We start from the raw sequence: 27,907 nt of genomic DNA on the forward strand, positions 1-27,907 counted from the left end.
TCCCAGGGGATGGGGAGCAACTAAGCAAGATGAGCTTTGGAAGCTGGTTGGTTCCTTTCACTTCTTTGTCATCCCCTGCAGAGCTGTCCACTCCCAGGTGCTCCAAAATCAGTTGGACCAGAGCCAGGTATGTGTCTACCTGCCTGGTCAAAACTACCATCCTGGCAGAGAATGAAGTAGAGGCCAAGTTATCTAATAACTACAAGGTGAGTGGGATTAGGCAGCTGCTCCCTCCCTCTAATCCTTCCACATGGATGCTCATGGGTTTCTCTCCAAAGTTCTAGTGGTTGGCAGCACAAAAGACATAGGGGCGGCTGAAAAAAATTAAAATAAAAAATAATAGTAGGGGCAGCTAGGTGGCTCAGTGGCTCAGTACACTATATTTTCTCTCTCCTTTCACTCTGTCCCTCTTCTTAAATGTGCTGTAGAGTAGCTGAGTGGTGCAGCAGACTGATCACCAGCCCTGGGGCCAAGAGGCCCTGAGCCCACATACTACCCCTATGGCCCAGCAACCAACCGGCCCTGTGATCCTGGATAGGCCATCCAATCCCAACCCCTTGCAAGAAGTAAAAAAGATGTGTTATATCTGACCACTCTCCCCCACAGTCCACCCTCTCCTCCATCATTCACATCCCACCCCTTCCCCCTGTACCCCGTCCCCCTTCTCTCCTTCTTACTCTAGAAGTCTATACGCCATTGAGTATATATATATATATGTATGTATATATATATATATATATATATATATGCTATTTCCTCTCCAAGCCACCTCTGATGAGAGTGAAGGTTCCCTCATTCCCCCTTGCCTTCCCCCCTTCCATATCATTGCAATAGCTCATTGTAATAAAAAATATCGTATTATATGAAATAACTTAGCCTATTCCACCTCTCCTTTTTTTTCCTCCCATTACATTTCCCTTTTAAACATTGACTCCATTTTTACACTATATTATATCTTCAAATTCAGCTCTCTCCTGTGCTTCATCTATAAAAGCTCCTTCTCCCTGCTCTATTAACTGAGAAGGTTCATATGAGTATTATCAGTGTCATTTTTCTATGCAGGAATACATGCAGTTCATCATCATTAAGTCCCTCATATTTTACCCTTCTCCTCCACTCTCTATGCTTCATCTGAGTCCTGTATTTGAAGATCAGACCTTCTGTTCAGCTCTGGCCATTTTAACAGGAACATTTGAAATTTCCCCTGGTTCATTGAAAGTCCATCCTTTTCCCTGGAAGAGGACATTCAGTTTTGCTGGGTAGTTGATTTTCAGTTGCATTCCAAGCTCTTTTGGCTTCCAAAATATTATATTCCAAACCCTACAAGCCCTTAATGTAGTTACTGCTAAGTCCTGTGTGATCCTGACTGCAGCTCCATGGTATTTGAATTGTGTCCTTCTGGCTGCTTGTAATATTTTCTCTTTGACTTGGGAGTTCTGGAACTTGGCTATAATATTCCTGGGGGTTGTTTTTTTTTTGGATCTCTTTCCAGGGGAGATTGGTGGATTCTCTCCATTTCTATTTTGCCCTCTGCTTCTAGGATATCAGGGCAATTTTCCTACAGGAATTCTTTAAAAATGATGTCAAGGCTCTTTTCCTGATCATGACTTTCAGGTAGCCCAATAATTTTAAAATTATATTTCCTCAGTTTGTTTTCCATATCAGTTGTTTTTTTTAATTTGATGTTTCACATTTTCTTCTAATTTTTCATTCTTTTGGTTTTGAAGTATTGTGTCTTGACTTCTCATAAAGTCAGCAGCTTCCTTTGGCTCCATTCTAGATCTGAAGGATTTGTTTTCCTCAGAGAGCTTTTTTATCTCTTTTTCCATCTGGCCAGTTCTGCTTTTTAAGGCATACCATGGAAACAATGTAAAGACTGATAAATTGCCTTCTGGGGGGGGGGAGTAAGATTGGGGGAAAATTGTAAAACAAAATAAATAAAATCTTTAATAAAAAAAATTATTGAAGTTTTACAAAAGGGAGGAAACACAAAGGAAGTATCATGAAGGCTGCTAGCAGAGCTAGGGCCCCTGACTTCCTGTAAGTAAACCAATTTAATTTGTTCTGCTCAGGGATGACCTTCTCCAAACAGATCTGTTTAGAGAGATGAGATAAATTTTTAAAATAAGCATAGAAAAGCTGCCTTCTTTGGGGGGGGGGGGAGTGAAGGGAGGGAAGCAAGAATGGGGGTAAATTTGTAAAACTCAAGATAAATAAAATATTTAAAAAATTAATGAATATGGAGTCCTGTTACTTAACCAGTTTCCTCCAGACCTTCTGCCACTAGTGCTCATGACCCTGATCTTGGGCAGTTTCCAGAACCAATATACAAGTTCTCTGGCAGAGTTTATCCTCTCCCTCCTCTTCATCATACCTTTTTCTTACTTCATTGGTATGGCCATTGCCATTGTGCGTCCCCCTGTTTTATAGCCAGGTCTCCCAAGAGACAACAGGGCAGAGTAGAAAGATCACTGGGCTGAGAAGCTAGAGACTTTGGAATCAAGTCCTAGTTTGGATGCTCATAAGCTATATGGGCATTACGTGCTGGTCCTGGAGATGGGAAAACTCATCTTCCTGAATTTCGATATGACCTCAGACATTTACTAACAATGTGAACCTTAATAAATCACTTAACCCCATTTGCTTCAGTTTCCTCATCTGTAAAATGAGCAAGAGAAGGATCCAGCAAACCACTCCAGTATCTTTGCCAAGAAAACGTCAAATGGGGTCATGAGTCAGCCACAACTGAAATGACCTGTTGCAGCAGCAACAAGCTATTTGACCATCAAGTCACTTGACCCTGTGAGCCTTAGTTTCCTCATTTGTAAAGCTATCAAGAAAATGCTTTATAAATCCTTAAAGTGCCATGAATGTATAGGTGTACTTGGAGTTGTAGCTCTGGATTTGAACTCCACTTCAGACATCTGTATAATCCTAAGTGTTTTCATCTGTAAAATTAGGTTAACAATATTTATTGATATATATATATATATATATATATATATATATATATATATATGCAGTGACATGAATAATAAAGTTATTAATGCTTCCCTTAGAGTTGGTCTAAGGAAAGGGCTGGGCAAACCTTAACTATAAGTAGTTGTTCTTGATAAGACAATCTCTCAAAAGTTCTGGCTTCAAATGGAACAGGCTGCTTTGTTAACAATCTTTGTTCTAAAGTTGAATGGGAACCCCAGAGGCTGTCCAGCCCAAGCTCCTCTTTTTAACAGATGAGGTCACACAGTTAGTATGAGATTTAAACCCAGCTTCTAAGACTCCAGAGTGAGAGCACTTTTTATTCTCTCCCAAGGCTCAAACAGGCTGAGTAACTTGTTAGAGGACTTGGAGCACTGGGCAAGGGTTCAATCATGTCTGATGGTCCTTTTCAACTTGGAGACTGTCTGATTCTTTGATAAACTTTAAATGACCCAGAAATAGCAGTCTCTTGCATCAACCATATGACACTGTCCTGTGTCTGACCTGTTCAGAGGACTGCACCCTTGGAGAGATGATGGGACAGGAGCCTCCAGATCTGCTTTTGTCTTGGTCCCCAGTATTTCTGCTCACAGCACTTTTGCCATGGGTGTTGTGGTGAATGCCACATTTGGCTCCATTATTGAGCTGAAGTTTTATATCACTAATGAAAGGGGCCCAGGAAGGGAACAAATGCTACGAGGAGGTGGTGAAGTCTGCTCTGATCGGCACTGTGCTGGTCTGCATCCTCCTCCTATAGGTGAGTCTAGCTGAGATGTTAGCCCTCTTTCCCTGTACAATGCAGCACCTCATTAAAACCAATATGCAAACCATTCATTCAAAAAATGTTTAGTATACCACTGCAGGGTATAATAAGGAAACAAAGATACCATGAATCTTCTCAACAGAAGTTACTACATCCTTTGAACATGGAGAGTATTGTAATTTCCCAAGCTTCCTAGTTTTTCCAGGGATAGGGAACATTACCCACAAAAATCATTTGGAGGTGATGGCATGGCAACCACAGGCAGGACTCGAAATTCAATAAAGAGGAGCTTTTAAGGTATTAATTAATTCAAGTTTGACCTAATATAGCAAATTAAGCTGATAATTTTATATGACCCACAATTGATGTTATAAAGATCCAAATGACCCTTTGCAGAAAAGATTCCCCACCCATCCTAGTGTCCATATCCTGTTCTCCTGTAGAGTTCTGCCTTACTCTTCTGAGGGCAACAGGTAGGTACCCATCTACTCTCCTTGTGTCTTGTCCTAACCAAAGGATGTGTTCTAAAAACTACTGTTTTTTGTCATTTAGATCCTCAGTCCTCTGTTGTGATCTGGGTGGATGGCCTCCTACTTGACCCGTCTTCCCATTCTCCCTCCCTAATCCCCAAGGTCTAACTGGTCTCTTGTAGGTAATATTTGTGACAAAAGGGTGCTTCAACTCTGATAGCTGATCAATTCTCAGTTTTTCTGGTGATGGAAGCAGATAAGAGAGGTGATTCACATGAGTCTTTTGCTTCAGAAGAAATATGGAAATGAAAAAGTTAAGAGCCACTGCCATAGAGAACTTGCTCTTGAAAGCAGGGATTCTAAATTCAGATTTATATGCTTGTTTTTCTTAATTAATAGTTTAACTGTCTTGTTTTCTTCAGGGGAGAGGTTATAAGTTTATGTAGTCTGTTTCATATATTTAAAAACAGGATTCTGGGAAAGGGGCATCTCCCCAGACTACCAGATGAATAATTCTCATTTAGAGCAGATGTCTGTCTTTTCTCTTTTTTTCTAGCAATTTGCACAATAAATGCTTTATTCATTGTAAAGGAATCTTGTTTTGATAATCAACCGTATTAAAAAGTTCACCTGCAGTGATCCTAGAAATCAAGCTATGACTTGATGAATTAACTTTACCTAATTTGGTTAAATTCAGACATGATTTTCTTTTCAAATTGGGCATTCTTCTAGTAAAATGGCAGGTATGGAAAGTTTCATATATTAACTAAGCTAAATATTCTGTCTTTAAACCACTAGTCTTGACTTTTCCTTACTCTTATTACATTCACATTCAGTCAGCAGGGGAATCCTGTCAATTCTCAAATTCTATTTCTCTTGTCCATCTCTTCCTCTGTGGCAGGTATCCAACTTGTTAAAAGTCTCAGCAAAACTTCCCAGCAACTTAAACCACATTACAATATTTAACAAAAAGGAGCAGCTAGGTAGACCAGTGGATAGAGCACCAGTCCTGAAATCAGGAGATCCTGAGTTCAAATGCAACCTCAGACACTACTTATTTTGCTGTGTGACCTTGGACAAGGCACTTAACCCCATTGCCTTGCAAAAGCCAAAAAAGAAAAAAGTATAACAAAAGAAATGTATTGTGAATTTGTGGTTTTCTGGGTCAAGATGGGAAAACTGAGGTCCAGAGAGGTAGGTGACTTGACCAAAGCCTCACAGAAAGTGAGTGGAAGAACTGGGTCTGGAACCCAGGGCTGTGGACTCGCCATGTCTACCATTAAATGCCAACCTCTTATTGATCTATCTGGCTTCTGCCTCATCACTTTATATCCCAGTCCCCTGAATATATCACTAAATTAAGTTTCCTAAAACACATCCCTTCCATGTTCTGCCTCCTTCATTTGCTCACCATTGTCTATAAAATAACTCTAATATGACAATCAAGGTTCTCTCTAACCTGGATTCTACTCTTGCTATTTCCTTCATGCCTGCCTGTGATTCTAGTTTGACTCTAGAGAGAAGAGAAATCAGATTGTGTCTGTGGCACTTGTGTTGATGCCTCTATCATTTGTGTTCATGGGAAAGAAGCTAGAGTCAAACATGTGGGCTCCCATTTTCCTAATCTGCAGATCTTCCATTCCCAGACCACGTGGGTGGCAGCCAACTAGAACTCCCACATCAGCTTCTTTGTGAATTATCATTAGTTTGACCCTTAGGCAAGGCTTGATAGACTAGTGGTCCAAAGAACTAAAAGAATCTCAAGAAGTTCCCAGAATGTCCTGGTTGGGGCTGGTGTAGGAGAGAGAGATGCCTTTCCCTAAAGACCTGATCTGTGTCCTTGTTTCTGGGTTCTTCCCTTTGCAATCCATCTTCTGCATAGTTTCCAAAAGAATTTTATGAAAGCAAGGGCCTGACTGCATCACTCCTCAGCTCAAGAAGTCTTGGTGACTCCCTGTTACTTCTTGATCACACACAAATTCTTCGACCTTTTATATTGTCACAGAGTCAAACTAGCCGACCTTCTGTTCTCCAAACTCAGGATTCCATTTCCCCCTCCCTACTTTTGCAGAAGCTTCCCATCAGCAATCAAGCATTTATTAAGAGCTTCCTACATATAACACTTGACTCTGAATCCACAAGCCTCTTTTGTAACTCTGCTCAGTTGCCACTTCTCTCCTCAAATTAACTTCTATTCATTGTACTGTTGTGTCCCACAGAAGAATGTGAATTCCTGAAAGGTAGGGATGACCCTGGCACAAGAGTAAGCTCCTAGGAATGTATGAATTGAACTGAGCTGACCTGACCCTCCATCTTTATAGGCAATGACCTTGAACGAATGACTTTTTCACTTGCATCTACTTTAGAGGACATAACTATGTGACTGACCCTAATATGCTACCATAGAAAATAGATTGTCCTGTGACAATCACAGGGGTTTTTCTCTTTTAGTCATTGCCAGTAAGATTCTTGCCAGAGTCCTCAATAGACTGATTCTTCACCTGGAAGTTGGTCACCTTCCTATGAGCCAGTGTGACTTCAGGGAACAGTCAATGTGGTGATGACTGCCTGAAAAATGCCAGAAGCAGAATAGAGGTTTGTATACAACATCTGTAGATCTGATAAAGGCCTTTGATACTGTCAGTTGTGAGGGTTTATGGAAAAATATTTCAAAATTTGATTGCCTGAAGAAGTTCAACAGTATTGTACATCAGTTTCATGATGGTGTACATGCCTGGGTTCTGGATAGTGAATGATGCTCTTGAGATTTCCCAGTCACTAACAGAGTAAAACAAAGATATGTCCTTGCTCCCATATTTTTTATCATGATGTTTTCAGCCATGCTATCAAATGCCTTCACAGAGGATGAACATGGCCTCAAGGTCAGCTGCCACACTGATGGCAAATTCTTCCATTTGGAAAGGCTACAAGCCAAGACCAAAGTGGAGGAGATGTTGGTGCATGATCTTCTGTTTGGAGATGACTGCACTCAATGCAGCCTCTGAAGCTGAGATGTAACAAAGTATGGATCCATTCTCTACTGTTTGTGCTAATTTTAGTCTAACAGTTAACACCAAGAGGGCAGCTAGGTGGCTCAGTGGCAGATCACCAGCCCTGGAGTCAGGAGGACCTGAGTTCAAATCCAACCTAGCTGTGTGACTTTAAGCAAATCACCGAACTGCCTTAAATAAAATTAAAAAAAAAATAACGCCAAGAAAACACAGATGTGGGCAGCTAGGTGGCATAGTGGATAAAGCACCAGCCCTGGAGTCAGGAGTATATGAGTTCAAATCTGACCTCAGACACTTAATAATTACCTAGTTGTGTGGCCTTGGGCAAGCCACTTAACCCCCTTTGCCTTGCAAAAAAAAAAAAACTAAAAAAAAAAGAAAACCCAGGTGTTCTATCAGCCAAGCACCACACCATCCATATGTGGAACCATTAATTACAGCAAATGGAGAAGTTCTGAGTGTCCTTTCCAGGGAGGTACACATTGACAATGAGGTTGACACATGCATTGCTAGAGTTAGGCCAATATTTGGGAGGCTCTGAAAGAAGGTATGGGAGAGGAGAGGTATTAGACTGACTACCAAGCTGAAGTTCTACAGAGCCATTGTGCTGACCTCATGGCTATATGCCAAAGAAACTTGGACAGTCTACCAGCACCGTGTCAGGGAACTGAATCACTTCCATTTAAATTGCCTTAGGAAGATTCTGAAGCTCACCTAGTAGGAGAAGATCCCAGACACTGAGGTCCTTTCTTGAACTAAACTGCTTGGCATTCCAACATTACTGTAGAGAGTGCAACTATGATGGGCTGGACATAATGTTAGAATGCCAGATGTGCACTTGCCAAAAAACTATTTTATGGAGAACTCATCCAAGACAAGTGCTCAGAAGGGGGTCAGAAGAAGAATACCGAGACACCTTGAAGGTCTCATCAAAGAACTTTAGAACTGATTGTACAGCATGGGAGACACTGGCACAGAACTGCCCAGCATGATGTGCTCTCATCAGTGAGGGTGCTACACTCGATGAAGAAGGCAGAATTGAAACAGCTCAAAGGAAATGTGACATACATAGGTTTAGAGTAGCCACCCCAGGTGTTCACATGGACTATTTGGGCCCTACCTGTAGTAGAGCATTTCGAGCTCATATCGCTCTGCTCAGCCACCGTGGACACACTGTAATTCGTCTCAGACACAGTGATGTCATTTTGGTCTTCTTTGATAACCAAGGACAAGAACCAATCACCATAGAAATGCTTGACATTTGATTTGAACAGATATTCAACAAAAGCACCTGCTAGAATGGAATTCTTCTGGGCAGTGAAGTCCAGGAAGTCCAGGCCATTAGCAGCCGTGGAAGAAGCGCATTATTGGTTTAGGCAACTACTTGGACAGAACTAGTACTCGGAAGTCCATTGTGGTGCTGAGGGAGAAGGGAAGACACCGCCACAGCTGTACAGAGTCCTCTGGAACTTTTCTTCTTTTGTAGAGAAGATGGTCCTTTAAAAAAGTGCAAGGGGGGAAGAGTATTAGATTTTAAATCGGTGTATCAAAGCTCAAATGCCACTTCTGCACCTTACTACCCGTGTATGGGTGCCTTTGAACTGAGGCCTTTCATTGGAAAATGAGAAAACTAGGCTAGACAAGTTCCCTGAAGTCCTTTCTGCCTCAAATCTGTGGCTAATGATCTTGATGCCTGCATGGGATAACAGGGTTTTGAGCCTGAACAGAGATTTAATGGTCAGTGGGGGTCGGCTCTGCACTGTTCTTCCTGTCTGTGGGAGGTAAGACAGGGATGTGTGGTGTGGGGTCAAGGTGTCCCACACAGGACAATAACAGAGACTGTCTGGGATGCACTTACCTGGTTTAGATTCTAGAAACAATGTACCAAACACTGCAGATTGGGGTGGGGGTGGGGGAGAAACAAAGCAAAATCCAATTAGGATAAGGATGTTTAGTCACTAAGATTCTTCCTGACTTCAGATCTGACCTCAAACGCTTACTAGCTTGTGGCTGGGCAAGTCACTACACCCTGTTTGCCTCCATTTCTATGACTGTAAAATGAGCTGGAGAAGGGAATGGTAAACCACTCCAGTGTCTTTGCCAAGAAAACCCCCAATGGCATCAGAGTGAGTCAATATAACTGAACAATAACAGAAGATGCTTAAAGGCATATAAAGGAAAACTGAATAAACCTTTTTTTCTAAGGACTTGAAAGAAAAAAAAAACTCTTTGTGTTCATACCCTTTGATCCAGCAATACCAATACTGGGTCTATACCCTGAAGAGATAATGAAAAAGGGTAAAATCATCACTTGTACAAAAATATTCATAGCAGCCCTGTTTGTGGTGGCAAAGAATTGGAAATCAAGTAAATGTCCTTCAATTGGAGAATGGCTTAGCAAACTGTGGTCTATGTATGTCATGGAACACTATTGTTCTATTAGAAACCAGGAGGAATGGGAATTCAGGGAAGCCTGGAGGGATTTGCATGAACTGATGCTGAGCGAGAGGAGCAGAACCAGAAAAACACTGTACACACTGACAGCAACATGGGGCAACGATCAACCTTGTGGACTCACTCATTCCATCAGAGCAACAATCAGGGACAATTTGGGGCTGTCTGCAATAGAGAATACCATCTGTATCCAGAGAAAGAACTATGGAGTTTGAACAAAGACCAAAGACCTTTAATTTAGGAAAAAAACTGATATCTTGTTGTCTGATCTTGCTATCTCTTATTTTACTTCCTTGGGGGGTATGATTTCTCTCTCATCACATTCAATTTGCATCAGTGTATATACCATGGAAACAATGTAGAGACTGGCAAATTGCCTTCTCTGGTGGGGTGAGGAAGGGAAGTAAAATTGGGGGAAAAATTGTAAAACTCAAAATAAATAATATCTTTAAAAAAACCTCTTTTTGATCGGATTTCCACTCCCTTCTCAATGACCACTTCTTCCTAATGTAATGGTGACTAAGGGAAAAAACCTCAAAGCTAGAAGCAACTTTAGAGTTCAACTGCCCCTACCACTCTCCTTTTAGATAAGGAGTTGAAGTCCAAAGAAGATGATTTGCCCAAGTTCACATGGTATTTTATTAAGAGTTTAGGACTCTTTTCTACAGCTGCTCAAACTTTATAAAAATCTCAGAAATGAAGTCTGAAACTGGAACCTAAAGCCCCGGATTGATTCAAATATCAGGGTTCACTTGACTCCAGCCCGATTCCTACATTTTGCCTTTACTTATTGTTAAACTTTTAGCTTAAGAAATGATGTCTTCATTCCTTGAAATTCTAGGTCCTAGATATGCTAAGCCTCTTTTACAGAGAACAGTTCCTGCCCTTTGGGAAGTAGCTGGCTGGCTGAATTGGAGGGCTGTCATGACTGCAACCAGTGGTCTAATTGGCTTGACCCAGGAGATATCTGAAGAACCTGTTCTGGGCGTCCATGTCTTCGGCATCAGCAAGTAGAGGGACCAGAAGAGTGAGATCTCAGAATCCTATGTATCCCTGGGACCTGATCCTGATTTCCTGGTAATGGCAGGTGTGTTTGCCCCAAGGCTCTTCTCCAAGGTCTACAGGAGACCGATCTGCCCCATCTTCGGAGAGTGCCAGAACTTCATCCAGGACCTCACAGAGAGCAATCTGTGCCTCAGCTGCCAATTGGACTTGGTAAGTAGAATGTCCTCCTACAAATTTCCCTAAGCAGCCAGAGAGTAGGATGGAGCCAGCTGAGGAAAACTCATCAAGAACTCAGTCTAGGGGCACCTAGGTGGTGCAGTGGATAGAGCGCTGACCCGGGAGTCAGGAGGACCTGAGTTCAAATGTGGCCTCAGACACTTAATAATTACCTACCTGTGTGATCTTGGGCAAATCTCTTAACCCCACCACCTTGCAAAAAAAAATTTAAAAACAAACAAAAAAAGAATTCAGTCTGTACTTCTGTGTAGTGCTGGAGCTATTATGGGAGAGGGGAGAGAAAAAGGAGATATGGAAGGCTGCACTCAGGAACCCAACTGCCTGGAGTCTGTTTCTTCTACTTAACTCATTGTATGACCTTGGGGAGAACTAAAATTCATTTCCCCAGGAACAACCTCATGAGCCAGGTTTGGCTCCTGCTAGCCTTTCTACCAGTGTTTGAAGACCCTAGAGGAAAAGGCATATTATACAAGATAATGGGGAAAACTAATGTTAAAAAAAATGTGTCCCTCAGCTCTAGCTTTCTTTTGGGAGACTGTGTGACTATAGAAATTTGGAGAGAGAAGCTTGAATCATCAGGGGAGATGATGGTAGAAGTTAGAGGGGGGACAGAATAAACTGCATTCTAGGCAAGAGAAATAAGAGAAATGAGGACAAGGAAGTGAGTACATACAGGGAAGACAATTGGCCTGGAGAGAAGGATGGTTAGTCATCAGTAAGGAAGGAAGGACAGTTGGATCAGAGCCAGGTCTTATAGGGTCTCGAAAGCCCCAGATGTGCTGTGCTTGGGTCAGGACAGGCCTAGAGTACTGTGCTCAGTTCTAGACTTCATGGCTGAAGTCCAATGTTGACTTCTGGAGCAAGTGTAGAATCAAAACATGTCATGAGGACTGGTAAAAGGAAGTAAGGATATTTAATTTTTTTAATTTAATTTTTTTAAAGGAAAGATTTTATTTTGAGTTTTACAATTTTTCTCCCAATCTTACTTCCCTCCCCCCACCCCCCACAGAAGGCATTCTGTTAGTCTTTACATTGTTTCCTTGGTATACATTGATCTCAGTTGAATGTGATGAGAGAGAAATCATATTCTTAAGGAAGAAAAATAAAGTATAAGATATAGCAGCATTACATAATAAGATAATGGGATTTTTCCCCCCAAATTGAAGGTAATAGTCTTTAGGCTTTGTTCAAACTCCACAATTCTTTCTCTGGATACAGATGAATCACAAGATACCCCAAAATTGTGCCTGGTTTTTGCATTGAAGGGATAAGTAAGTCCATCACGGTTGATCATCACCCCCATGTTGCTGTTAGGGTGTACAGTGTTTTTCTGGTTCAGCTCATCTCACTCAGCATCAGTTCATGCAAATTCTCAGGAGTTTTTTTTTTTGATCATATCATAATTTATACCCACATAGCCTTGTCAGGTACCCTCATTACAACCATCCCAATATAAACACAACCCTTAAGAGTTAAAAGTTTGCTCAAATCAGTTAATTTCTACCCACAGCCTCTGTCTAAGTATATTCCTTTTTTTAATATTTAATATTTATTCTCATTTTGCACAAATTTTTTTAAACATTAATAAAATATTCTTGTTTAAGAGTAAACAAAATACCCCCTCAATCCAAAAAATATAGACTCACTTGAGTGATAAAGTAAAGGGGAGAGAAAAAAATTAAAATTAAAAAAATAATAGTAATAATTATAGGTATGGCTAGGCAGCGCAATGGACAGAGCACTAGTCCTGGAGCCAGGAGTACCTGAGCCCATATCCGGCTCCATACACCCGACAAACACCGAGCCATATAACATGCAAGCCACCCCAAACCCACTGCCCTGCAAAAAATAAAAAATAAAAAAAGACCCCAAATAAAATAAGATCGCAATAATAGTAGGGATGGGTGGGTGGCAGACAGAGCATTGGCCCTTGTGCCAGGAGCACCCAGGTCCAAATCTGGTCCCAGTCACCCAATGATCACCCTGCTATGTGGCCCCAGGTAGGCCATCCAGCCCCACTTGCCCTGCACCCCCCCCAAATAATAGTAACAAAAAATGTGCTTCAGTCTTTGTTCCAACACCAACAACTCTGTCATGGGTGGATCTCATTCTTTATGATAAGACCATCACAAAAGTTACTTCCATATTTTTCCACGGTTGCCATTGCTGATCACAACTCCCTCCTTTCTTATTTCTCCACTACCATGTACTATATTTTCTCTCTCCTTTCACTCTGACTCTGCTGTAGGGTCGCTGAGTGGTGCAGCAGACAGATCCCTGGTCCTGGGGCCAAGAGGCCCTGAGCCCCCATACCACCCCTTAGGCCCAGCATCCACCTGACCCTGTGGTCCTGGACAGGCCTTCCAGTCCCAGCCCCCTGCAAGAAGTAAAAAAGAAAATGTGTTATATCTGGCCACTCTCCCCCCCATGGTCCATCCTCTCCTCCTTTATTCACATCTCCACCCCTTCCCCCTGCTCTCCCCTCCTTCTTACTCCACATGTCTATACCCCATTGAGTATATATGCTGTTTCCTCTCCTAGCCATCTCTGATGAGAGCAAAGGTTACCTCATTCCCCCTTGTCTTCCCCCCCCTTCCATATATTTTCAACAGCTCATTGTAATAAAGAAAAATCTTATTATATGAAATATCTTGGCCTATTCCCCCCCTCTCCTTTTAATTTCTCCCATTCCATTTCCCTTTTTTCTATTGACTCCATTTTTACACCATATTTTATCTTCAAATTCAGCTTTCTCCTTTGATTCAACTATAAAAGCTCTCTCTACCTGCTCTATTAACTGAGAAGGTTCATATGAGTATTATCAGTGTCATTTTTCTATGCAGGAATACATGCAGTTCATCATCATCAAGTCCCTCATATTTTCCCCCTCTCCTCCAATCTCCGTGCTTCACCTGAGTCCTGTGTCTGAAGATCAAACCTTCTGTTCAGCTCTGGCCATTCCAACAGGAACATTTGAAATTCCCCTGGTTCATTGAAAGTCCATCTTTTTCCCTGGAAGAGGACATTCAGCCTTGCTGGGTAGTTGATTCTCGGTTGCATTCTAAGCTCTTTTGCCTTTCGGTATATTATATTCCAAGCCCTATGAGCTTTTAATGTAGTTGCTGCTAAGTCCTGTGTGATCCTGACTGCAGCTCCCTGGTATTTGAATTGTGTCCTTCTGGCTGCTTGTAATATTTTCTCTTTGACTTGGGAGTTTTGGAATTTGGCTATAATATTCCTAGGGGTTGTTTTTTTGGGATCTCTTTCTCAGGGGAATTGGTGGATTCTCTCCATTTCTATTTTGCCCTCTGCTTCTAGAATATCAGGGCAATTTTCCTGTAGTAATTCTTTGAAAATTATGTCAAGGCTCTTTTCCTGATCATGACTTTCAGGTATTCCAATAATTTTTAAATTATCTTTCCTAAATCTGTTTTCCATATCAGTTGCTTTTTCAATGAGATATTTCACATTTTCTTCTAATTTTTCATATTTTTGGTTTTGAAGTAATGAGTACTGATTTCTTGTAAATTCATCAATCTCCCTGAGTTCTATTCTTTGTCTGAAGGATTTGTTTTTCTCAGAGAGGAAATCTGGCCAATTCTGCTTTTTAAAGCCTTCTTCTCCTCAATAACTTTTTTTTTTTTTAGGTTTTTGCAAGGCAATGGGGTTAAGTGGCTTGCCCAAGGCCACACAGGTATTATTATTAAGTGCCTGAGGCTGGATTTGAACTCAGGTACTCCTAACTCCAGGGCCGGTGCTCTAATCCACTGCACCACTTAGCCGCCCCCTCAATAACTTTTTGAACTGTTTTACCCATTTGACCTAAGCTGGTTTTTAGCATGCTATTTTCTTCAGCATTTTTTTGGATTTCCTTGACTAAGCTGCTGACTTCATTTTCATGTTTTTCCTGCTTTTCCTGCATCTCTCTTCTTTCTTTTCCCACAGTTTTTCTTCTAACTCCCTCATTTGATTTTCAAAGTCTTTTTTTGAGCTCTGTTATGGCCTGAGCCCAATTTCTATTTTTCTTGGAGTCTTTAGATGCAGGAGCTTGTGCTTCCTCATCTTCAGACTGAGTGTTTTGATCCTTCTTGGGATCATAGATAATGTATTTCTCAATGGTCTTCCTCTTGTTTCTCCGCTTGCTCATTTTCCCAGCCTAAGCCTGGTTTTGGGGTGCTTCCTGAGCTTTTGGGACACTCCCACAAGGGTCTCAGTGTGTGAGACTCTGTCCTCCCTCCTGGTCTGTGAATGACCATAAGCGACCCCCTCTGCCACGGGGCTGTGGGAGGGCCCTGCTGTTCTATGGGGGGGGGCCTAGACTGGGATCAGGATCTGAATGTGGTCAGAGCCCCAGAGTCCTGTTCCAGGGGCAGAGCTAGGCAGTCTCTCTCTCTCTCTCTCTCTCTCCACTCCCCTCCCTAGGTTCTATGGGCTCATGCCCTGGAGGCTCCTGCTTCCTGGCTCCTCCTGCTTCTGTTCCTGGATGTGGGCTGTGCTGGCCAAGCTGCTCCCTGTGTGCCCTGAGGGCTGGACTTCAGGTCCCCCCTTCCCCCACTTTGTGCCCAGTGCTCACGGGAGTCGTAGTTGAGGAGACTCCCCCCCCTCAGGGCCCTGGAGCTGCCTCCAGGAGGCTGAATCTCTTTCGCTCTGACGGGCCACCCCTCCGGAGGGCCACCCCTCCGACCCCGGGGAGGAGCAGAGCCTTTCTGCTCTTTTCCAGGTTACCTTGAGTAGGAGAACTGCCTCACTGGGTCCCTCTGTGGGTTCTGTCTCTCGAAAGTTTAGAGTCCTTAGTTTCGAAGATTTATGAGAGAGCGCCTAAGACAGGATCCGCTCTTGTCGCCATCTTGGCTCCCAAGTAAGGATATTTAGCTTGGAGAAGAGGGAGCTGAGAACACTGGTCTAAAGAAAACCTTGTCTTGTCTTTTCTCTCCTCTCTGGCCTTTTTCTGTACACTTCTACATCCAAACCCTCCAGAGTCCACAAACCCTAGGGTCTTTACAAGGCAGATTCCTTTAATAAAGCAAATCTTGTTCAAGGCTAGTGGGAAAACCATCAAAGGGGAGGAATTTCCTAAACCTCTCATTTTGTATGGGAGAAATTCTCCCACTGTAATAACTTCCCTCCCCCCCCAGTTCTTTATGAGCAAGGACAGCTAGACTGTGATCCCAGCCTATGACTAACATGAAGGGGCAGGAACAAGGCCTTTCAAAGTGCATAAAAGACCTTGCATTTTGGGATTTCCTCATCTCTCCCATCTTGAGAGGGGTGTGCCATTTTGTTAAGGTATCTTAATTTAAAGAAATCCATTTTAATTACTCTGGACTAAGTATTGACAAACCATTTGTAACACTCATGTACCTAAGGACAGTGCTGTAAATGAAATGCAATAAACAGATTTTGAGAACAAAAGATTTACAAAATTTGTCTCCAACTGATCTTTTTTTTATTATTATTAATTTAAAGCAATGGGGTTAAGTGACTTGTGCAAGGTCACACAGCTAGGCAATCATTAAGTGTCTGAGGTCACATTAGCACTCAGCTCCTGACTCCAGGGCCAATGCTCCATCCACTGTGCCACCTAGCTGCCCCTCCAACTGATCTCCACTCCCTATGCCTATGGTTCCCTGAATCAGTGATGCCTACCCTGCTCATTCCATAGACTCGTTGGACTTGAGACAATTCTGAAAAGGAATAAATCCTCAATATCAATTAGCATAAAATCTATATATGAGGGAAGATTGCCCTGTTGTTTGCCTCTTTTTGCCATGCTCAACCAAAGCTCAGAAACAGGGTAAAAGATCTGATTTTTCCAGTTTTCTTTTACTTTCCGTTCTTGGTTCAGGATCTTCCTTTTCTCTTCCCTCCCTACCCATCCCCCCAGCCCAAACCCCTGCCCCACAGGGCTGCCTCAGTTGCCTAAGGTGGCAGTTCTGACAGGAGTTGTTTCCCCACTGAGACTAAAGCACCACTGCCATTGCCCTCTGAATTAAGCACCTCTGGGCCTTGCTGCCTTGGCCCCAGGGCAGGGTACAAATTAGCTGAATTTCTTGATCTCATCCAGACGCCAGTGATAGGTTACTATTTATAGGGAGTCTCTTCTGTAAACAGAAGGTTCAGGATGAGCTTCTGAAGTCCCATGCAAGTTGGGGCCAAGTGTTGTCTCTTTTCCTTCTCTCGGTATTTTCCAGGAGTGACTGTGCTTGCCCTGCTGCTGCTGTGCAGCTCCACCTGAGTCTCAGGTGGGATGCCGCCCCTGCAGGGATGGATGGATGCAGAGTCCTGGGGATAGCCCATTTCCCGCAGCCCCAACGTATCCTTCCTCTCCTGGAGGTCTTGTGATTGAAACCTGCATCAAAATTCCAGTTAAAGAATTAGTAAAAAGTCTTGTGAATGGAATCCAAGGGAAGTAGGAAATCTCTTCAAATAGCTTTGAAGTCCAGACACTTTTTAAGTTGGTTCAAGAGTAGGGAAACCAGCTCACCCAAAGAAAGAAGGATACTGCAATGAGTCAGGTGGCTCTGATTAGGCAATAGGACCCCACACAATGAGTAAGGGTCTGGGTTTTAATTCTTGCTCTGCCATTACCTGGCTGTATGACCCAGGCCAGATTCCTTAGCTGTTAAAACAAGTCTACTTCCTTCTTTGTAAAACAGGATTGGAATAGATGATGTCTAAGATGCCGTAGCCAAGATCACTGTCACCTTGGGGCAGAATCCAAGCAATATTTCAACTGTACCTGGTCTGAGTCATAGGTGATTGTTAAGGCTTCCTCTCACTCTTAGGGGTGTGGTGTACTGGACCCAGAAGACCCTTGCAACCTTCCTTCCAACTTCCTTTTTTATCACCTCACACGATACCGTCCACTCTACAAGTGACTTGATACCCTTCTGCTGCACCCCACCCCTCTGGACACTTGAAATACAGCTGCCACTTTTTCTTTTCTACTTCTCTCCCATTCCAGTTCTCTTTTAGCACTGAGATGGGCAGTTGCATTGCAGCCCAAGTCTGTGTGTTACAGATCCCTGTCCTGGGGCTGTTCTCTATCAAAAGGGTTTTCAGGGTTACTGACTTCCTCACACTAAAGTCCAAAGGTTGACTTGAGCACTTGCTCATGATGTCTTCTCCTCTCAGGATCTTGGGGGCCTCCCTCCGAGACAGGAGACCTGAATGGCTCCCATGGACCCATTCAACTTTCTGGGTTGCCTGCCTGTGAGCAGCTCAGACCCAGCAGTTCTTGGATTATCTTTTATAGTTAGCTTGGACTTTTTGAGATTCACTAAGGAAGGCTGTCAGAAAACACGGGACGCCCCTCTGCCTGTTCGAATGCTGATGGATTATTTGAGCACCCCTCTTGGAATGGGAGGGGCATGAGTAACTCAATGGGCCCAGCCTATTTCCTCGCCCACAAAATGGAAGACTACTCTGAGGATAAAACATGATGGCTAAGATTTAAAGGGATATGATAGAACAGTGGATTTGATATCAAAAGACTTGGCTCTGCTCCTGTGTTTTTTTGCAATTTTGGGCAAGCCAAAATATTCATTTTGGGGGGGCTCAGTTTTCTTATCTGTAAAATGAGGAAGGTTGAAGTAAAATTCCAAATCACATAAAAACATGAAAGCACTCAATCAACCCCCTGAGGTTCTAGCTCTCCAACCCTCATTACAAAGTTAACAAGTTGGGGCAACAAGGTGGCAGTTAGGGGGCACAGTAGATAGTGTACCAGTCCTGGACTCAGGAGTACCTAAGTTCAAATCCAGCCTCAGACACTTAATAATTATCTAGCTGTGTGACATTGGGCAAGTCACTTAACCCTATTGCCTTGCAAAAAAACAAAGTTAACAGGCCACCTAAAGCCAACAGGGTTTATGTTGTTCTTCAGTGACCTCCATATCCATGCCAGCATGTTTGGTGTCATTCTCATGAACTATATCTTTTATGGAAGGCAAATGTGATTACTTTCAAGGCAGGTTTTTTAAGAGAAAGGGAAAGAGGCATAGAGGGTAACCCTAGCATAGTCCTGGCTATTAGAACCTCTTCAAGTAGGAAGTGTACTTTTCCCAAATCCCATTTAGTTCTTGGTAGGAATTCAAAAACTCCAGGTGGAACCAAGGCACTAATATCCTGGGTAAGATGGCCTCCTGCGGTGATTGTTCACTTCCTTGGGGTGGTTAGGTGACTCAGTGGACAGAGCACTGACCTTGGAGTGGGGATGACAGGAGTTCAAATCTTATCACTCATAAGCTGTGTGACCTTGGGCAGTCACTTGACCCTGACCACCTCATATCTAGGGTCACCTGCAGTTATCCTGATCCATATCTGACCACTGGACCCAGGTGGCTCCAGAGGAGAAAGTGAGATTGGTGACTCAGCACAGCGCCCCCTCACTCCAATCCAATTCATGTGCTTGTCATGGTATCACTTCCCCTGATGTTGTGGTGTTTGAGAATGAAGGACAAGGGGCGGCTAGGTGGCGCAGTGGATAAAGCACCGGCCCTGGAGTCAGGAGGACCTGGGTTCAAATCCAGTCCTAGCTGTGTGGCCTTGGGCAAGCTACATAACCCCATTTGCCTTGCAAAAACCTAAAAAAAAAAAAAAAAAAAAGAGAATGAAGGACAAACAACTTGAGGTGGAGGGGAGCAGGCAGGGTTAAAGGGTTATGGCAAGGAGTTCTAAAACCAGAGAACAAAAAAGGGCTTTTAGTCTCCACTTGCCAAGAAAACAGGATTGTTTTCTGAAATGGTTATTACCAAAACTTAGTTTGAGTCTGTCCCTCTCCCTTCTCAGATCTCATGCTGGTCATAGTCCACTTCCTCCTCTTTGCTGACTATTGTTTTGCTCCTTCCCCTGTTCGCTGCTGCTATCTGCTTCCTACTGGACTTGGCTGCCTGAGACATGACTGGGGATCTTCCTTTGAAGTTGAGGGCTCTGGCAAGGTCTTAAGGATTTACTTCCTCTGATTTGAAATATGCAGAACTACACTTGGGACACCAGTAGAAGTCAATCCAAATCTTTCTCCAACTTTACACTTCTCTCTTTACATTATGGGAACTATCTTGAACAAAACTTCCCCTTCATTTTGTTTTCCAGGGAGAGGGAAAGGAACTTGGCTAATGAACCCATTTTTTTCCTCTTGGTCATTTTTGACTCTTCTGACATCCAAGAATGATAAGTCCCCAAAAGGAAAGTGGTAAAAATGGACATGTTTTTTCAGTCTCAATCTGTGCTCTTCTCCTACCAAATTTTTGCCCTTTCCTAAGTGTTAGGGCAGATTAAAGGTGAAAAAGTTATCTTTGACCAGTTATGAGGGCAAAAATGAGATCACCCTGATCCAATGCCTGAGAAAGTCAACTGAGTTTAACTGAGTAACTTTGCATCTTTATTTTAAGGAGCTAAATTGTCAAAATAGTAGTGGATTAAGGTTCTCTTTAGGTAGATCAGTTACACTGAACTCTCTTCTCTTCCACACATCTTAAACTCACACTATTGTGGGAAGAGTTAAGACTGACTTCTCTGTATTACTACTACTGCTAATTCATTAAAGACTAGGTTTCAATTCTTTGCTAGTCCTACAAGATGAGAACACTACTTCAAAAAAAATTCATTTCAGAACTCTTATTACCATAAAATTTGAGCAGTCTTACAAAATTCATTATGAAGCTGATTTTTCACTGATAAATTTGATAGAAATCATTTCCTTATTGAGGAAGACTTTGGCATATGATAAAGGGAGGGTTGCACTGACAAAGAAAACCAAGTAGAGGAGGAGAAAGAAGAGGATGTCCTTGGAGGAAGTAGTTAATGTATTCCCTACACTTTATCAAAGTTATCAAAATTTATTCCCCTTCATGATCATCGGGAACCTTAAGATTAAGGATCACATAGATGAAGTGTAGAGGTTGTAGAGAGACTTCAGAATTAAAGGGGCAGACTGGGACAACTAGACTAGCTCACTAAAGTATGTAAACCTGGATTCTCTTTGATTCAGAGCTTTCATGAAACAAGGAAGGAGGAACCATGCTCAGTATTCATTAGCAGACATTTTGGACTAAGACAATAAGAGCTGGGAGAGAAAAACTGAAAGCAAAAATAAATCAAGGGGCAGCTAGGTAGTGCGGTGGATAGAGCACTGGCCTTGGAGTCAGGAGTACCTGAGTTCAAATTTGACCTCAGACACTTAATTACCTAGCCGTGTGGCCTTGGGCAAGCCACTTAACCCCACTGCCTTGCAAAAAAAAAAAACCTAAAAAAAAGGTCTTTGGGGCAGCTAGTGGATAAAGCACCAGCCCTGGAGTCAGGAGTACCTGGATTCAAATCTGGTCTCAGACACTTAATAATTGCCTAACTGTGGACTTGGGCAAGCTACTTAACCCCATTTGCCTTGTAAAAAGCCTAAAAAAAAATAAATCAAAGCTACCTCTAGATAGGGAATTAGAAATATTCATTTTTTCTTTCCATGGAGGGGAAAAATGTTCTTTAATGGGAAATTTATAAAAAAAAGGGATTAAGTAGAGTATAACAGACTACATCTTCACAAAGGAGTCTGACTTGGACCTAATCTGGCAAGGGACAGACAAGGCTTATCCACATATTTTGGGGACAGTGTTTTTAGTGCTATATCAATGTCCCTGTAAGAATGACCAAAGCTAATCATGGACTGTACAGAGAAGACAAAATCCAGTTGTACCAAATGTTTGTTTCCCCTTAGGGTCAGGATTATATAAGGGGCAGGAGTGGCAAATACTCTCACCCCACGTTTTTACTTTTAATACACCTAGTGAACATAACTGAAAGATGGGGACCATGCACAACCCCGTCTTGGTTCTTTTATCTCTAATTATGGTTCTTGACATTAGCTGACAATGAGACCAATGAGTCACAGGCTTTAGAAGAAATGTGACCAAGGTCACTATTTCAACAGTTGCTGTTGGCTTAAAAAAAAAAATTCACAGATCCTTACCCTTGATCTCCTCTTGCAAAACTTTCTCTGCCCATCACCCCATCAGATAAAGGGCATTTTACCATCCTGTAATGTCCTAAAGTGGTTATTCAAGGGTGGTATCAGGTTCTGGGTTCTAAAATTCTTAGCATCATCTAGATCAACTCATCACCTACATAGATGAAACAACTGAGCCTCAAAGAAGATATAATTTCCTTCTAGTGGCAGAGACCTAAAATAGATTAATGATGATAGTCAACTCTGTAGGGTACTTAATTTGCATTATTTCATCCATCTCACCCTGTGAGTTGGGTACTATCAAATTCCCATGTGATAGATAAGGAAACTGAGGCTTCCACATTAGGCTGTTTGCCCTTGGTCACACAGTTTATCTTAAGAGGTCTCATATGTCTAGGTCCAGCCCCCTTTCCCCTCAACCACTATGCCCCTCTTGCAGGTATATTTTATATTTCCAGTCCAATATACTTTATCCCTTTTAATTTTAAAAACACAGGGCAACAACTAAAATGATACAACTAGAATGATCTATTAAGCTTTACCAAGTTTCAGAAAGGAGTATAGAGAGATTTGTTGGTACCACCCCTGTTGGTAAGGTGTGGAATCTTACATTATTTGGTCCCCAGTCCCACTTACATCACTACTCCAATGAGACAAGGCTGGCCATTAAGCAACTGCATTTTGAACAGGTTTATTGAGCAGTCTCTTTAGAAAACAGCAAAACACTGACAAGGTATGTGAATACACAGTGGATATATTAGGGAAAATTCCCCCTTTGTCCCCTACTGCACAGAGAAAACCAGGCAGGATGGAAAAATTGTTCTATTTCTATTGCATGCACACCAGACTGCAAAGAATGTCCATCCTGTTCTCCTGGTAGAGAGCGTGGCCTCTGTTCATCCTTGAGAACCTGCGTTATGAAACTTCTTAACTGTTGTCTCCAGGTAGATATTGTCAGTTATTTACCAACCCTCCTGCTTTTTTGGAATAAAGGATGTTAAGACGCTCTTATGTGCCAGCCTTTGTATATTAAGGGGACAGCTGGATAAAATGGCCAAGTAGTAATTTCTCATAAGGACAGACGTTGCTATGAACTCTGAAAACCCCTGGGTTTACAACCTGCCCCGAATACCCAGGATCAAAGATTGTGCCTTTAAAAAAGTGAGTGCTATTTGGAAATCAAAAATCTAGTTGATTTTATTCCAATGTCAGATAACTGAGGTAGCCATCTTCCTATCTTAAGCATTTTTTAGCACTGACTCTGATCTACAACTTGTCCCACTAAGAGGCCCCTGCCCTCCCTGAATGTTGGAAGAAGCAACATAAGCTAGGACAAGTATGGCTTCATGATCCCTGAAATTCAAACCTTTACCCCCTCTGCCCAGCCCTTTGGAGCAAAAAATATTCACTGCAGTTAAAAGGAGGGTCTGTTGCATTAATTCAGGATCCTGGCAGGAAGTAGCTTTTAAAATTCACTAGTCTATATAGATTTCTTTAGTTTCTGTGAACTTGGGGGGAAAAAATAAGGTTAATAATGCTCAAGAATAATTCCCCCTTAACTTGTCTGCAAACTGTACTGTCAAATAAATGCTCAAAAGAATGGGGGGGGGGGGCAGCTAGGTGGCGTAGTGCATAAAGCACCAGCCTTGGAGTCAGGAGTACCTGGGTTCAAATCCGGTCTCAGACACTTAATAATTACCTAGCTGTATGGCCTTGGGCAAGCCACTTAACCCCATTTGCCTTGAAAAAAAAAAAACAACAACAACCTTAAAAAAAAAAGAATGGGGGCTCCAGCTTTAGTAGTGACATGAGTAGTTGCAAAGAAATGCCTGACCTGTTAAATATGCATTCCCTTGCACCCTATTTCAGCCTCCTTTCCCTTAGGTGCTGGGAACTCTTTGGTGGTTACAGGGGAGACAGAACATCTACAACAGAGCAGGTGTTTCTGAAAGACACTCTTAAATAGAGCCAAGAGCTACAGCATCAGCTCATAGTATGAAAAACGGGTTATTCACGATCGTTTATCCAGTGGAACCAGACACTTTAGCTCATTCTTCCCCTACAAGTAAATAAAAGTCCCTCCTCTAGAAAAATGGGGATACGGGTCATTGACAAAACTGAAAATAATTTGAGAATGCTAAACTACTGATCGGAAAGAGATACTGTGTTTCCTGTTGCTCCTGCACTATCCCATTTGTCATTGTTTGACAGAGTTCCATCTCAAGTACACCACCAATGACATTTTTCTACTTTCCTTTTTTTCCACTGATAGGGAACAAATTTCCAAATGAGAATTAAGTTAAATTTAAAGTATTCTGTAAATAAAAGTCATTACTTTACTGTGGGGACGAGGAAATGTGCAAAAAAGAAAATAACACAAAGGAATTTTAAATAGACTTTCCAAACACCATATGCTACTAAACACTAAGTACCTAAAACTCTTAAGCCAAATCACCCCACCCAGATTCTAAAACCAGACTTGAAAATTCCATCTTCCCCCAAAATTGGCCTAAACTTGAATTGTACAAGCTAAAATTTGGAGTGAATAAACCAAACATACATCCCATATGAAGTAACAGACTTCCATAAGTCATATGTATAAATCTTTCACACTGTATCCATTTCTATACATACTGATAGCCTATGCCCTAGTCCTTCCCCATGCCTAGCTGGAGAGAGCCTTAGGTCTATACCAAGGTAAAAAGGCTTTTCATAGATCTTAGACTCTGTCACTCAAGACCACCCTGGCTAAGTTTAGTAAAGTTCTCACTAGAAAAGCCACTGGGTGAATTTTTTGTGGCTTTATCAATTCATGAAGACTATCTACTAAGATTTTCATCTATAGAAAAGATGGTACTCAACAATGGTGAAACATCTTTTCAAGTACTAAAGAAGAACACGCGCACACACACACACAAACATCGATTTCTGTGTGTGTGTGTGTGTGTGTGTGTGTGTGTATATGGAAAAGCACATATCAATCATATAAATTTATGTATTATTGCACTTAAATTTGTAGATAGCAAATAAAAGATGGTTAAGGAAGTCTGAAAGAGGCAGAGAAGAAGCAGGCATATGCTTCCATGCAATAGGCACTAGAGTCAAGGTGAAATTATTGTACTAGCTAGTTATTTAATTAAACTCTTTGCAAACTCAAATGAATTCCAAAAAGATCACTTAAATATAAACTACACACATAGGCGCAGCAGATTGAGTGCCAGGCCCAGAGTCAGGAAGACCTGAGTTCAAATCTGGCCTCAGATACTTATTAACTGGAGGACCCTAGGAAAACTTAACCTGTTTGCCTCAGTTTCCTCAAGAGTCAAATGATCTGGAAAAGGAAATGGCAAACCACTCCAGTTAGTTCACCAAGAAAACTCTAAATCAGGTCACGATGAGTCAGACACTACTGAAGAATAACAACAAAACAGATGGCTTAATATAAAGAGCTTTCTGACATGCAGTCAGAAAAGATGTGCTTGATTTGCGACTCCAATCCTTTAGTAGCTGGAGGGCTGTTTAGCCAGTTACTTCAACTTAGCCTGTTCCATCTATAATAGTATTTCAAGTACCTTCACAGGGTCATTGTAAAGAAAGCATTTTGTATATCTTAAAGCATTATATAAATGTGAGCTATCAACAAATTTTGTGTTTAATTATGCAGCATTTAGAGAGAGATCAGGTTATACACATTCCTTCACTTCCGATGATTAGAAGGGATACTCTGGCAAAGGATGGAAGGCTTACATACAACAGCAGCAAATCAAGACTGAACCAGACCCCTCTCTAGAAGAGTTGTCCTTTACTGCTACAGAATCAAAAGGTTGGAAGCTGAAGGATCTTTGACTTCAACAGAAATACTATCCCACCTGACAGTCTGGATTGATACTCCTATTAAGCTAAGAATATTTCTTAGCTTGCCACAGAGCTGCTTCCTCTGAACTAAAAATGGGCTTATTTAATTGACTAACCATGACAGGGAAATGGCTGTTATAATGAAGCAGCAACAGCAATAAATTATAAAAGGCATCTAGTCCTTAAGCACCTATATCAAAAGAGGAGCAAGTCAAAATTTTCCCTAAGGTTAAAACCCAAAAAGTTATCCAAGCTACTACAGAATCTTTAAGTCTTCATGCCACACAGATGGGATGTTATGAAAAGGCTTGGAACATTATACAGTTCTACATTCCACACAGCTCTGTCTAGAGTCCCTTCCTAGATACTGGATATTTTTACTTTCTCAGAGACTATTTTAAAACAAAATACATCCTCAAGCAATTTTTAAAGTGAAGGAAAGATAAAATTGTTTTTAAGAGTTAGTTGAAAAAAAGGCACTTAAATGGAAAAACATGTCCCAAATCTACATTAGACCTAGCTGGGACAACCCAGGTCTTCATTTCCTATATTTCTTAAGCACCTTTGTTTACTGTGTGTGTCCACATGTCCTTCTAACTATGATCTATCTAATAGACTAGAGAAAAAGAAAATTAGAAATTCAAGTCACTTTCCCAAATTTAAAAAAAAATAACATGACTGAAAACTTCACACAAAAATGAAAATGACATTCAATTGCATTCTTCCCCCATGATGGTTTTTAAATGACACTTGGTTTTCCAGAATAGATAACATACTTATTTTGGCTTTTTCCGGCTACTAGGATGCTATGATTCAGACCATAATGCACTTATGAACAGAAAGAAAAGCAGAACTATTTAAGGGAACAACCAAGCTCCAGGTTGGCTTTCTAGAGGGAAAATCCCATTGCCTGAGAAACAAGAGGCTTGTGGGCAGAGCCTAAAAGCAGCAGGTTATTTTCTACAAGAAAATGGCACCGATCCTGAGGCTGGAAGATGCTCATGTTTCAGATCAAACACCAGGTCTGAAGTCTTCCAAAAACTGTAGGTCATCCTTGTAGACACTGAGCTACATGCCCTAGGACCTCATGATCTACTCAGCAGCCCATATTACAGGACTTATACTCAGTTTGTTTCAATCCGCATTTCACCATGAGGTGAGAGAGAGGAGATACTTAGAAGAAAAATCACTGAGAAGGCATGCCAGTGTTTGTACATGATCCTGGCTTTGTTTGGCCCATAGTCCCTTTTGTATTCGGAATGTTCTCGGTGCCCTGGTCTTCAAGAACAGCAATATAGAGCATACTCATAATGTACATACAAGTTTTTAGATAAGCTAACATTTTCCTACCCCAAAGGAATAAACAGGTGAACAACCTAGTTGTGTTATCCTTCCATCCAAAGCCAAAGTATGCATTCGGGCTGTCTACAGAGTAAGACAACAAAAATTGCTGCAGTTAGAAGATCTACTTAAATAAATACCTCTTTAGAAATAATATATTAAAACAAGTGGCATTAAGGAAAAGCAGCAAGGCTCTCAACAGGCAGCCTCTGTGCTTCCTTAATTATTGGGATTTGATGGTGTTGTTTAAAAATAGGAGAGCACTAGCCAAAAGTTGCTGACTAGATGTTCAGAATTTTCCTGAAAAAGAAGTCTATACTTTTATCTTGATTCGTGATATTTTGAAGAGATTTTTCAGAAAGCTAACTCCATCTCCCTCCCTTTTCCCATCAAGGAAGAAGGAGCTTAAAGAAAAGGGGGAGAGGCAGCATAAGGGGAAATTCACACATTTCCATAAACTTAAAAACAAATTTACAGAAAGGCATCTGATGTATTTTCCGAGTAAGGCCTTGATCACGGTACTCAATCCTCTTGGTAGCACACTCCACGCTGTCCATAAATAGAGAAAGAAGTCTCTTTAAATTAATATTTCTGTGGTGAATGAACAGTCCAGAAACTCTCATTTCAATCGTTCAATGAGTCCCTGTGTGAGTCCAAGGTGCAGAAGTTGTGTACGGGAGAGATGTGCTAAGTGAGGGAAGGCTCCAAGCAGTTTCTCCCATGACAGTTCGAGAAGGCTGGGTACTACCAGCCACATCTTAAATAATGACCCAGTCCGTTTATTTTCATGGATGTTTACCACTCCTCCATGAATGTACATGCAACCAGCCTG

At 41.7% G+C, this 27,907-nt stretch overlaps 1 protein-coding gene and 1 pseudogene across 1 annotated transcript in view; one reads left to right on the forward strand and one right to left on the reverse strand.

Moving 5' to 3' along the window:
• Nucleotides 1-29: 29 nt before the first annotated feature.
• On the forward strand, nt 30-19,882 carry LOC141494139 (uncharacterized; annotated as a pseudogene).
• Nucleotides 16,846-27,907, reverse strand: part of KLHDC10 (kelch domain containing 10) — a 79,440-nt gene continuing 68,378 nt past the window's right edge. Inside the window, 1 exon segment of the mRNA XM_074193701.1 lies at nt 16,846-27,904. Within this exon segment, the coding sequence (XP_074049802.1) occupies nt 27,695-27,904 (210 nt within the window). The 3' untranslated portion in view covers nt 16,846-27,694.

This window comes from Macrotis lagotis, chromosome 7 (genome assembly GCF_037893015.1).
Source record: "Macrotis lagotis isolate mMagLag1 chromosome 7, bilby.v1.9.chrom.fasta, whole genome shotgun sequence".
Classification (NCBI taxonomy): Eukaryota; Metazoa; Chordata; class Mammalia; order Peramelemorphia; family Peramelidae; genus Macrotis; species Macrotis lagotis.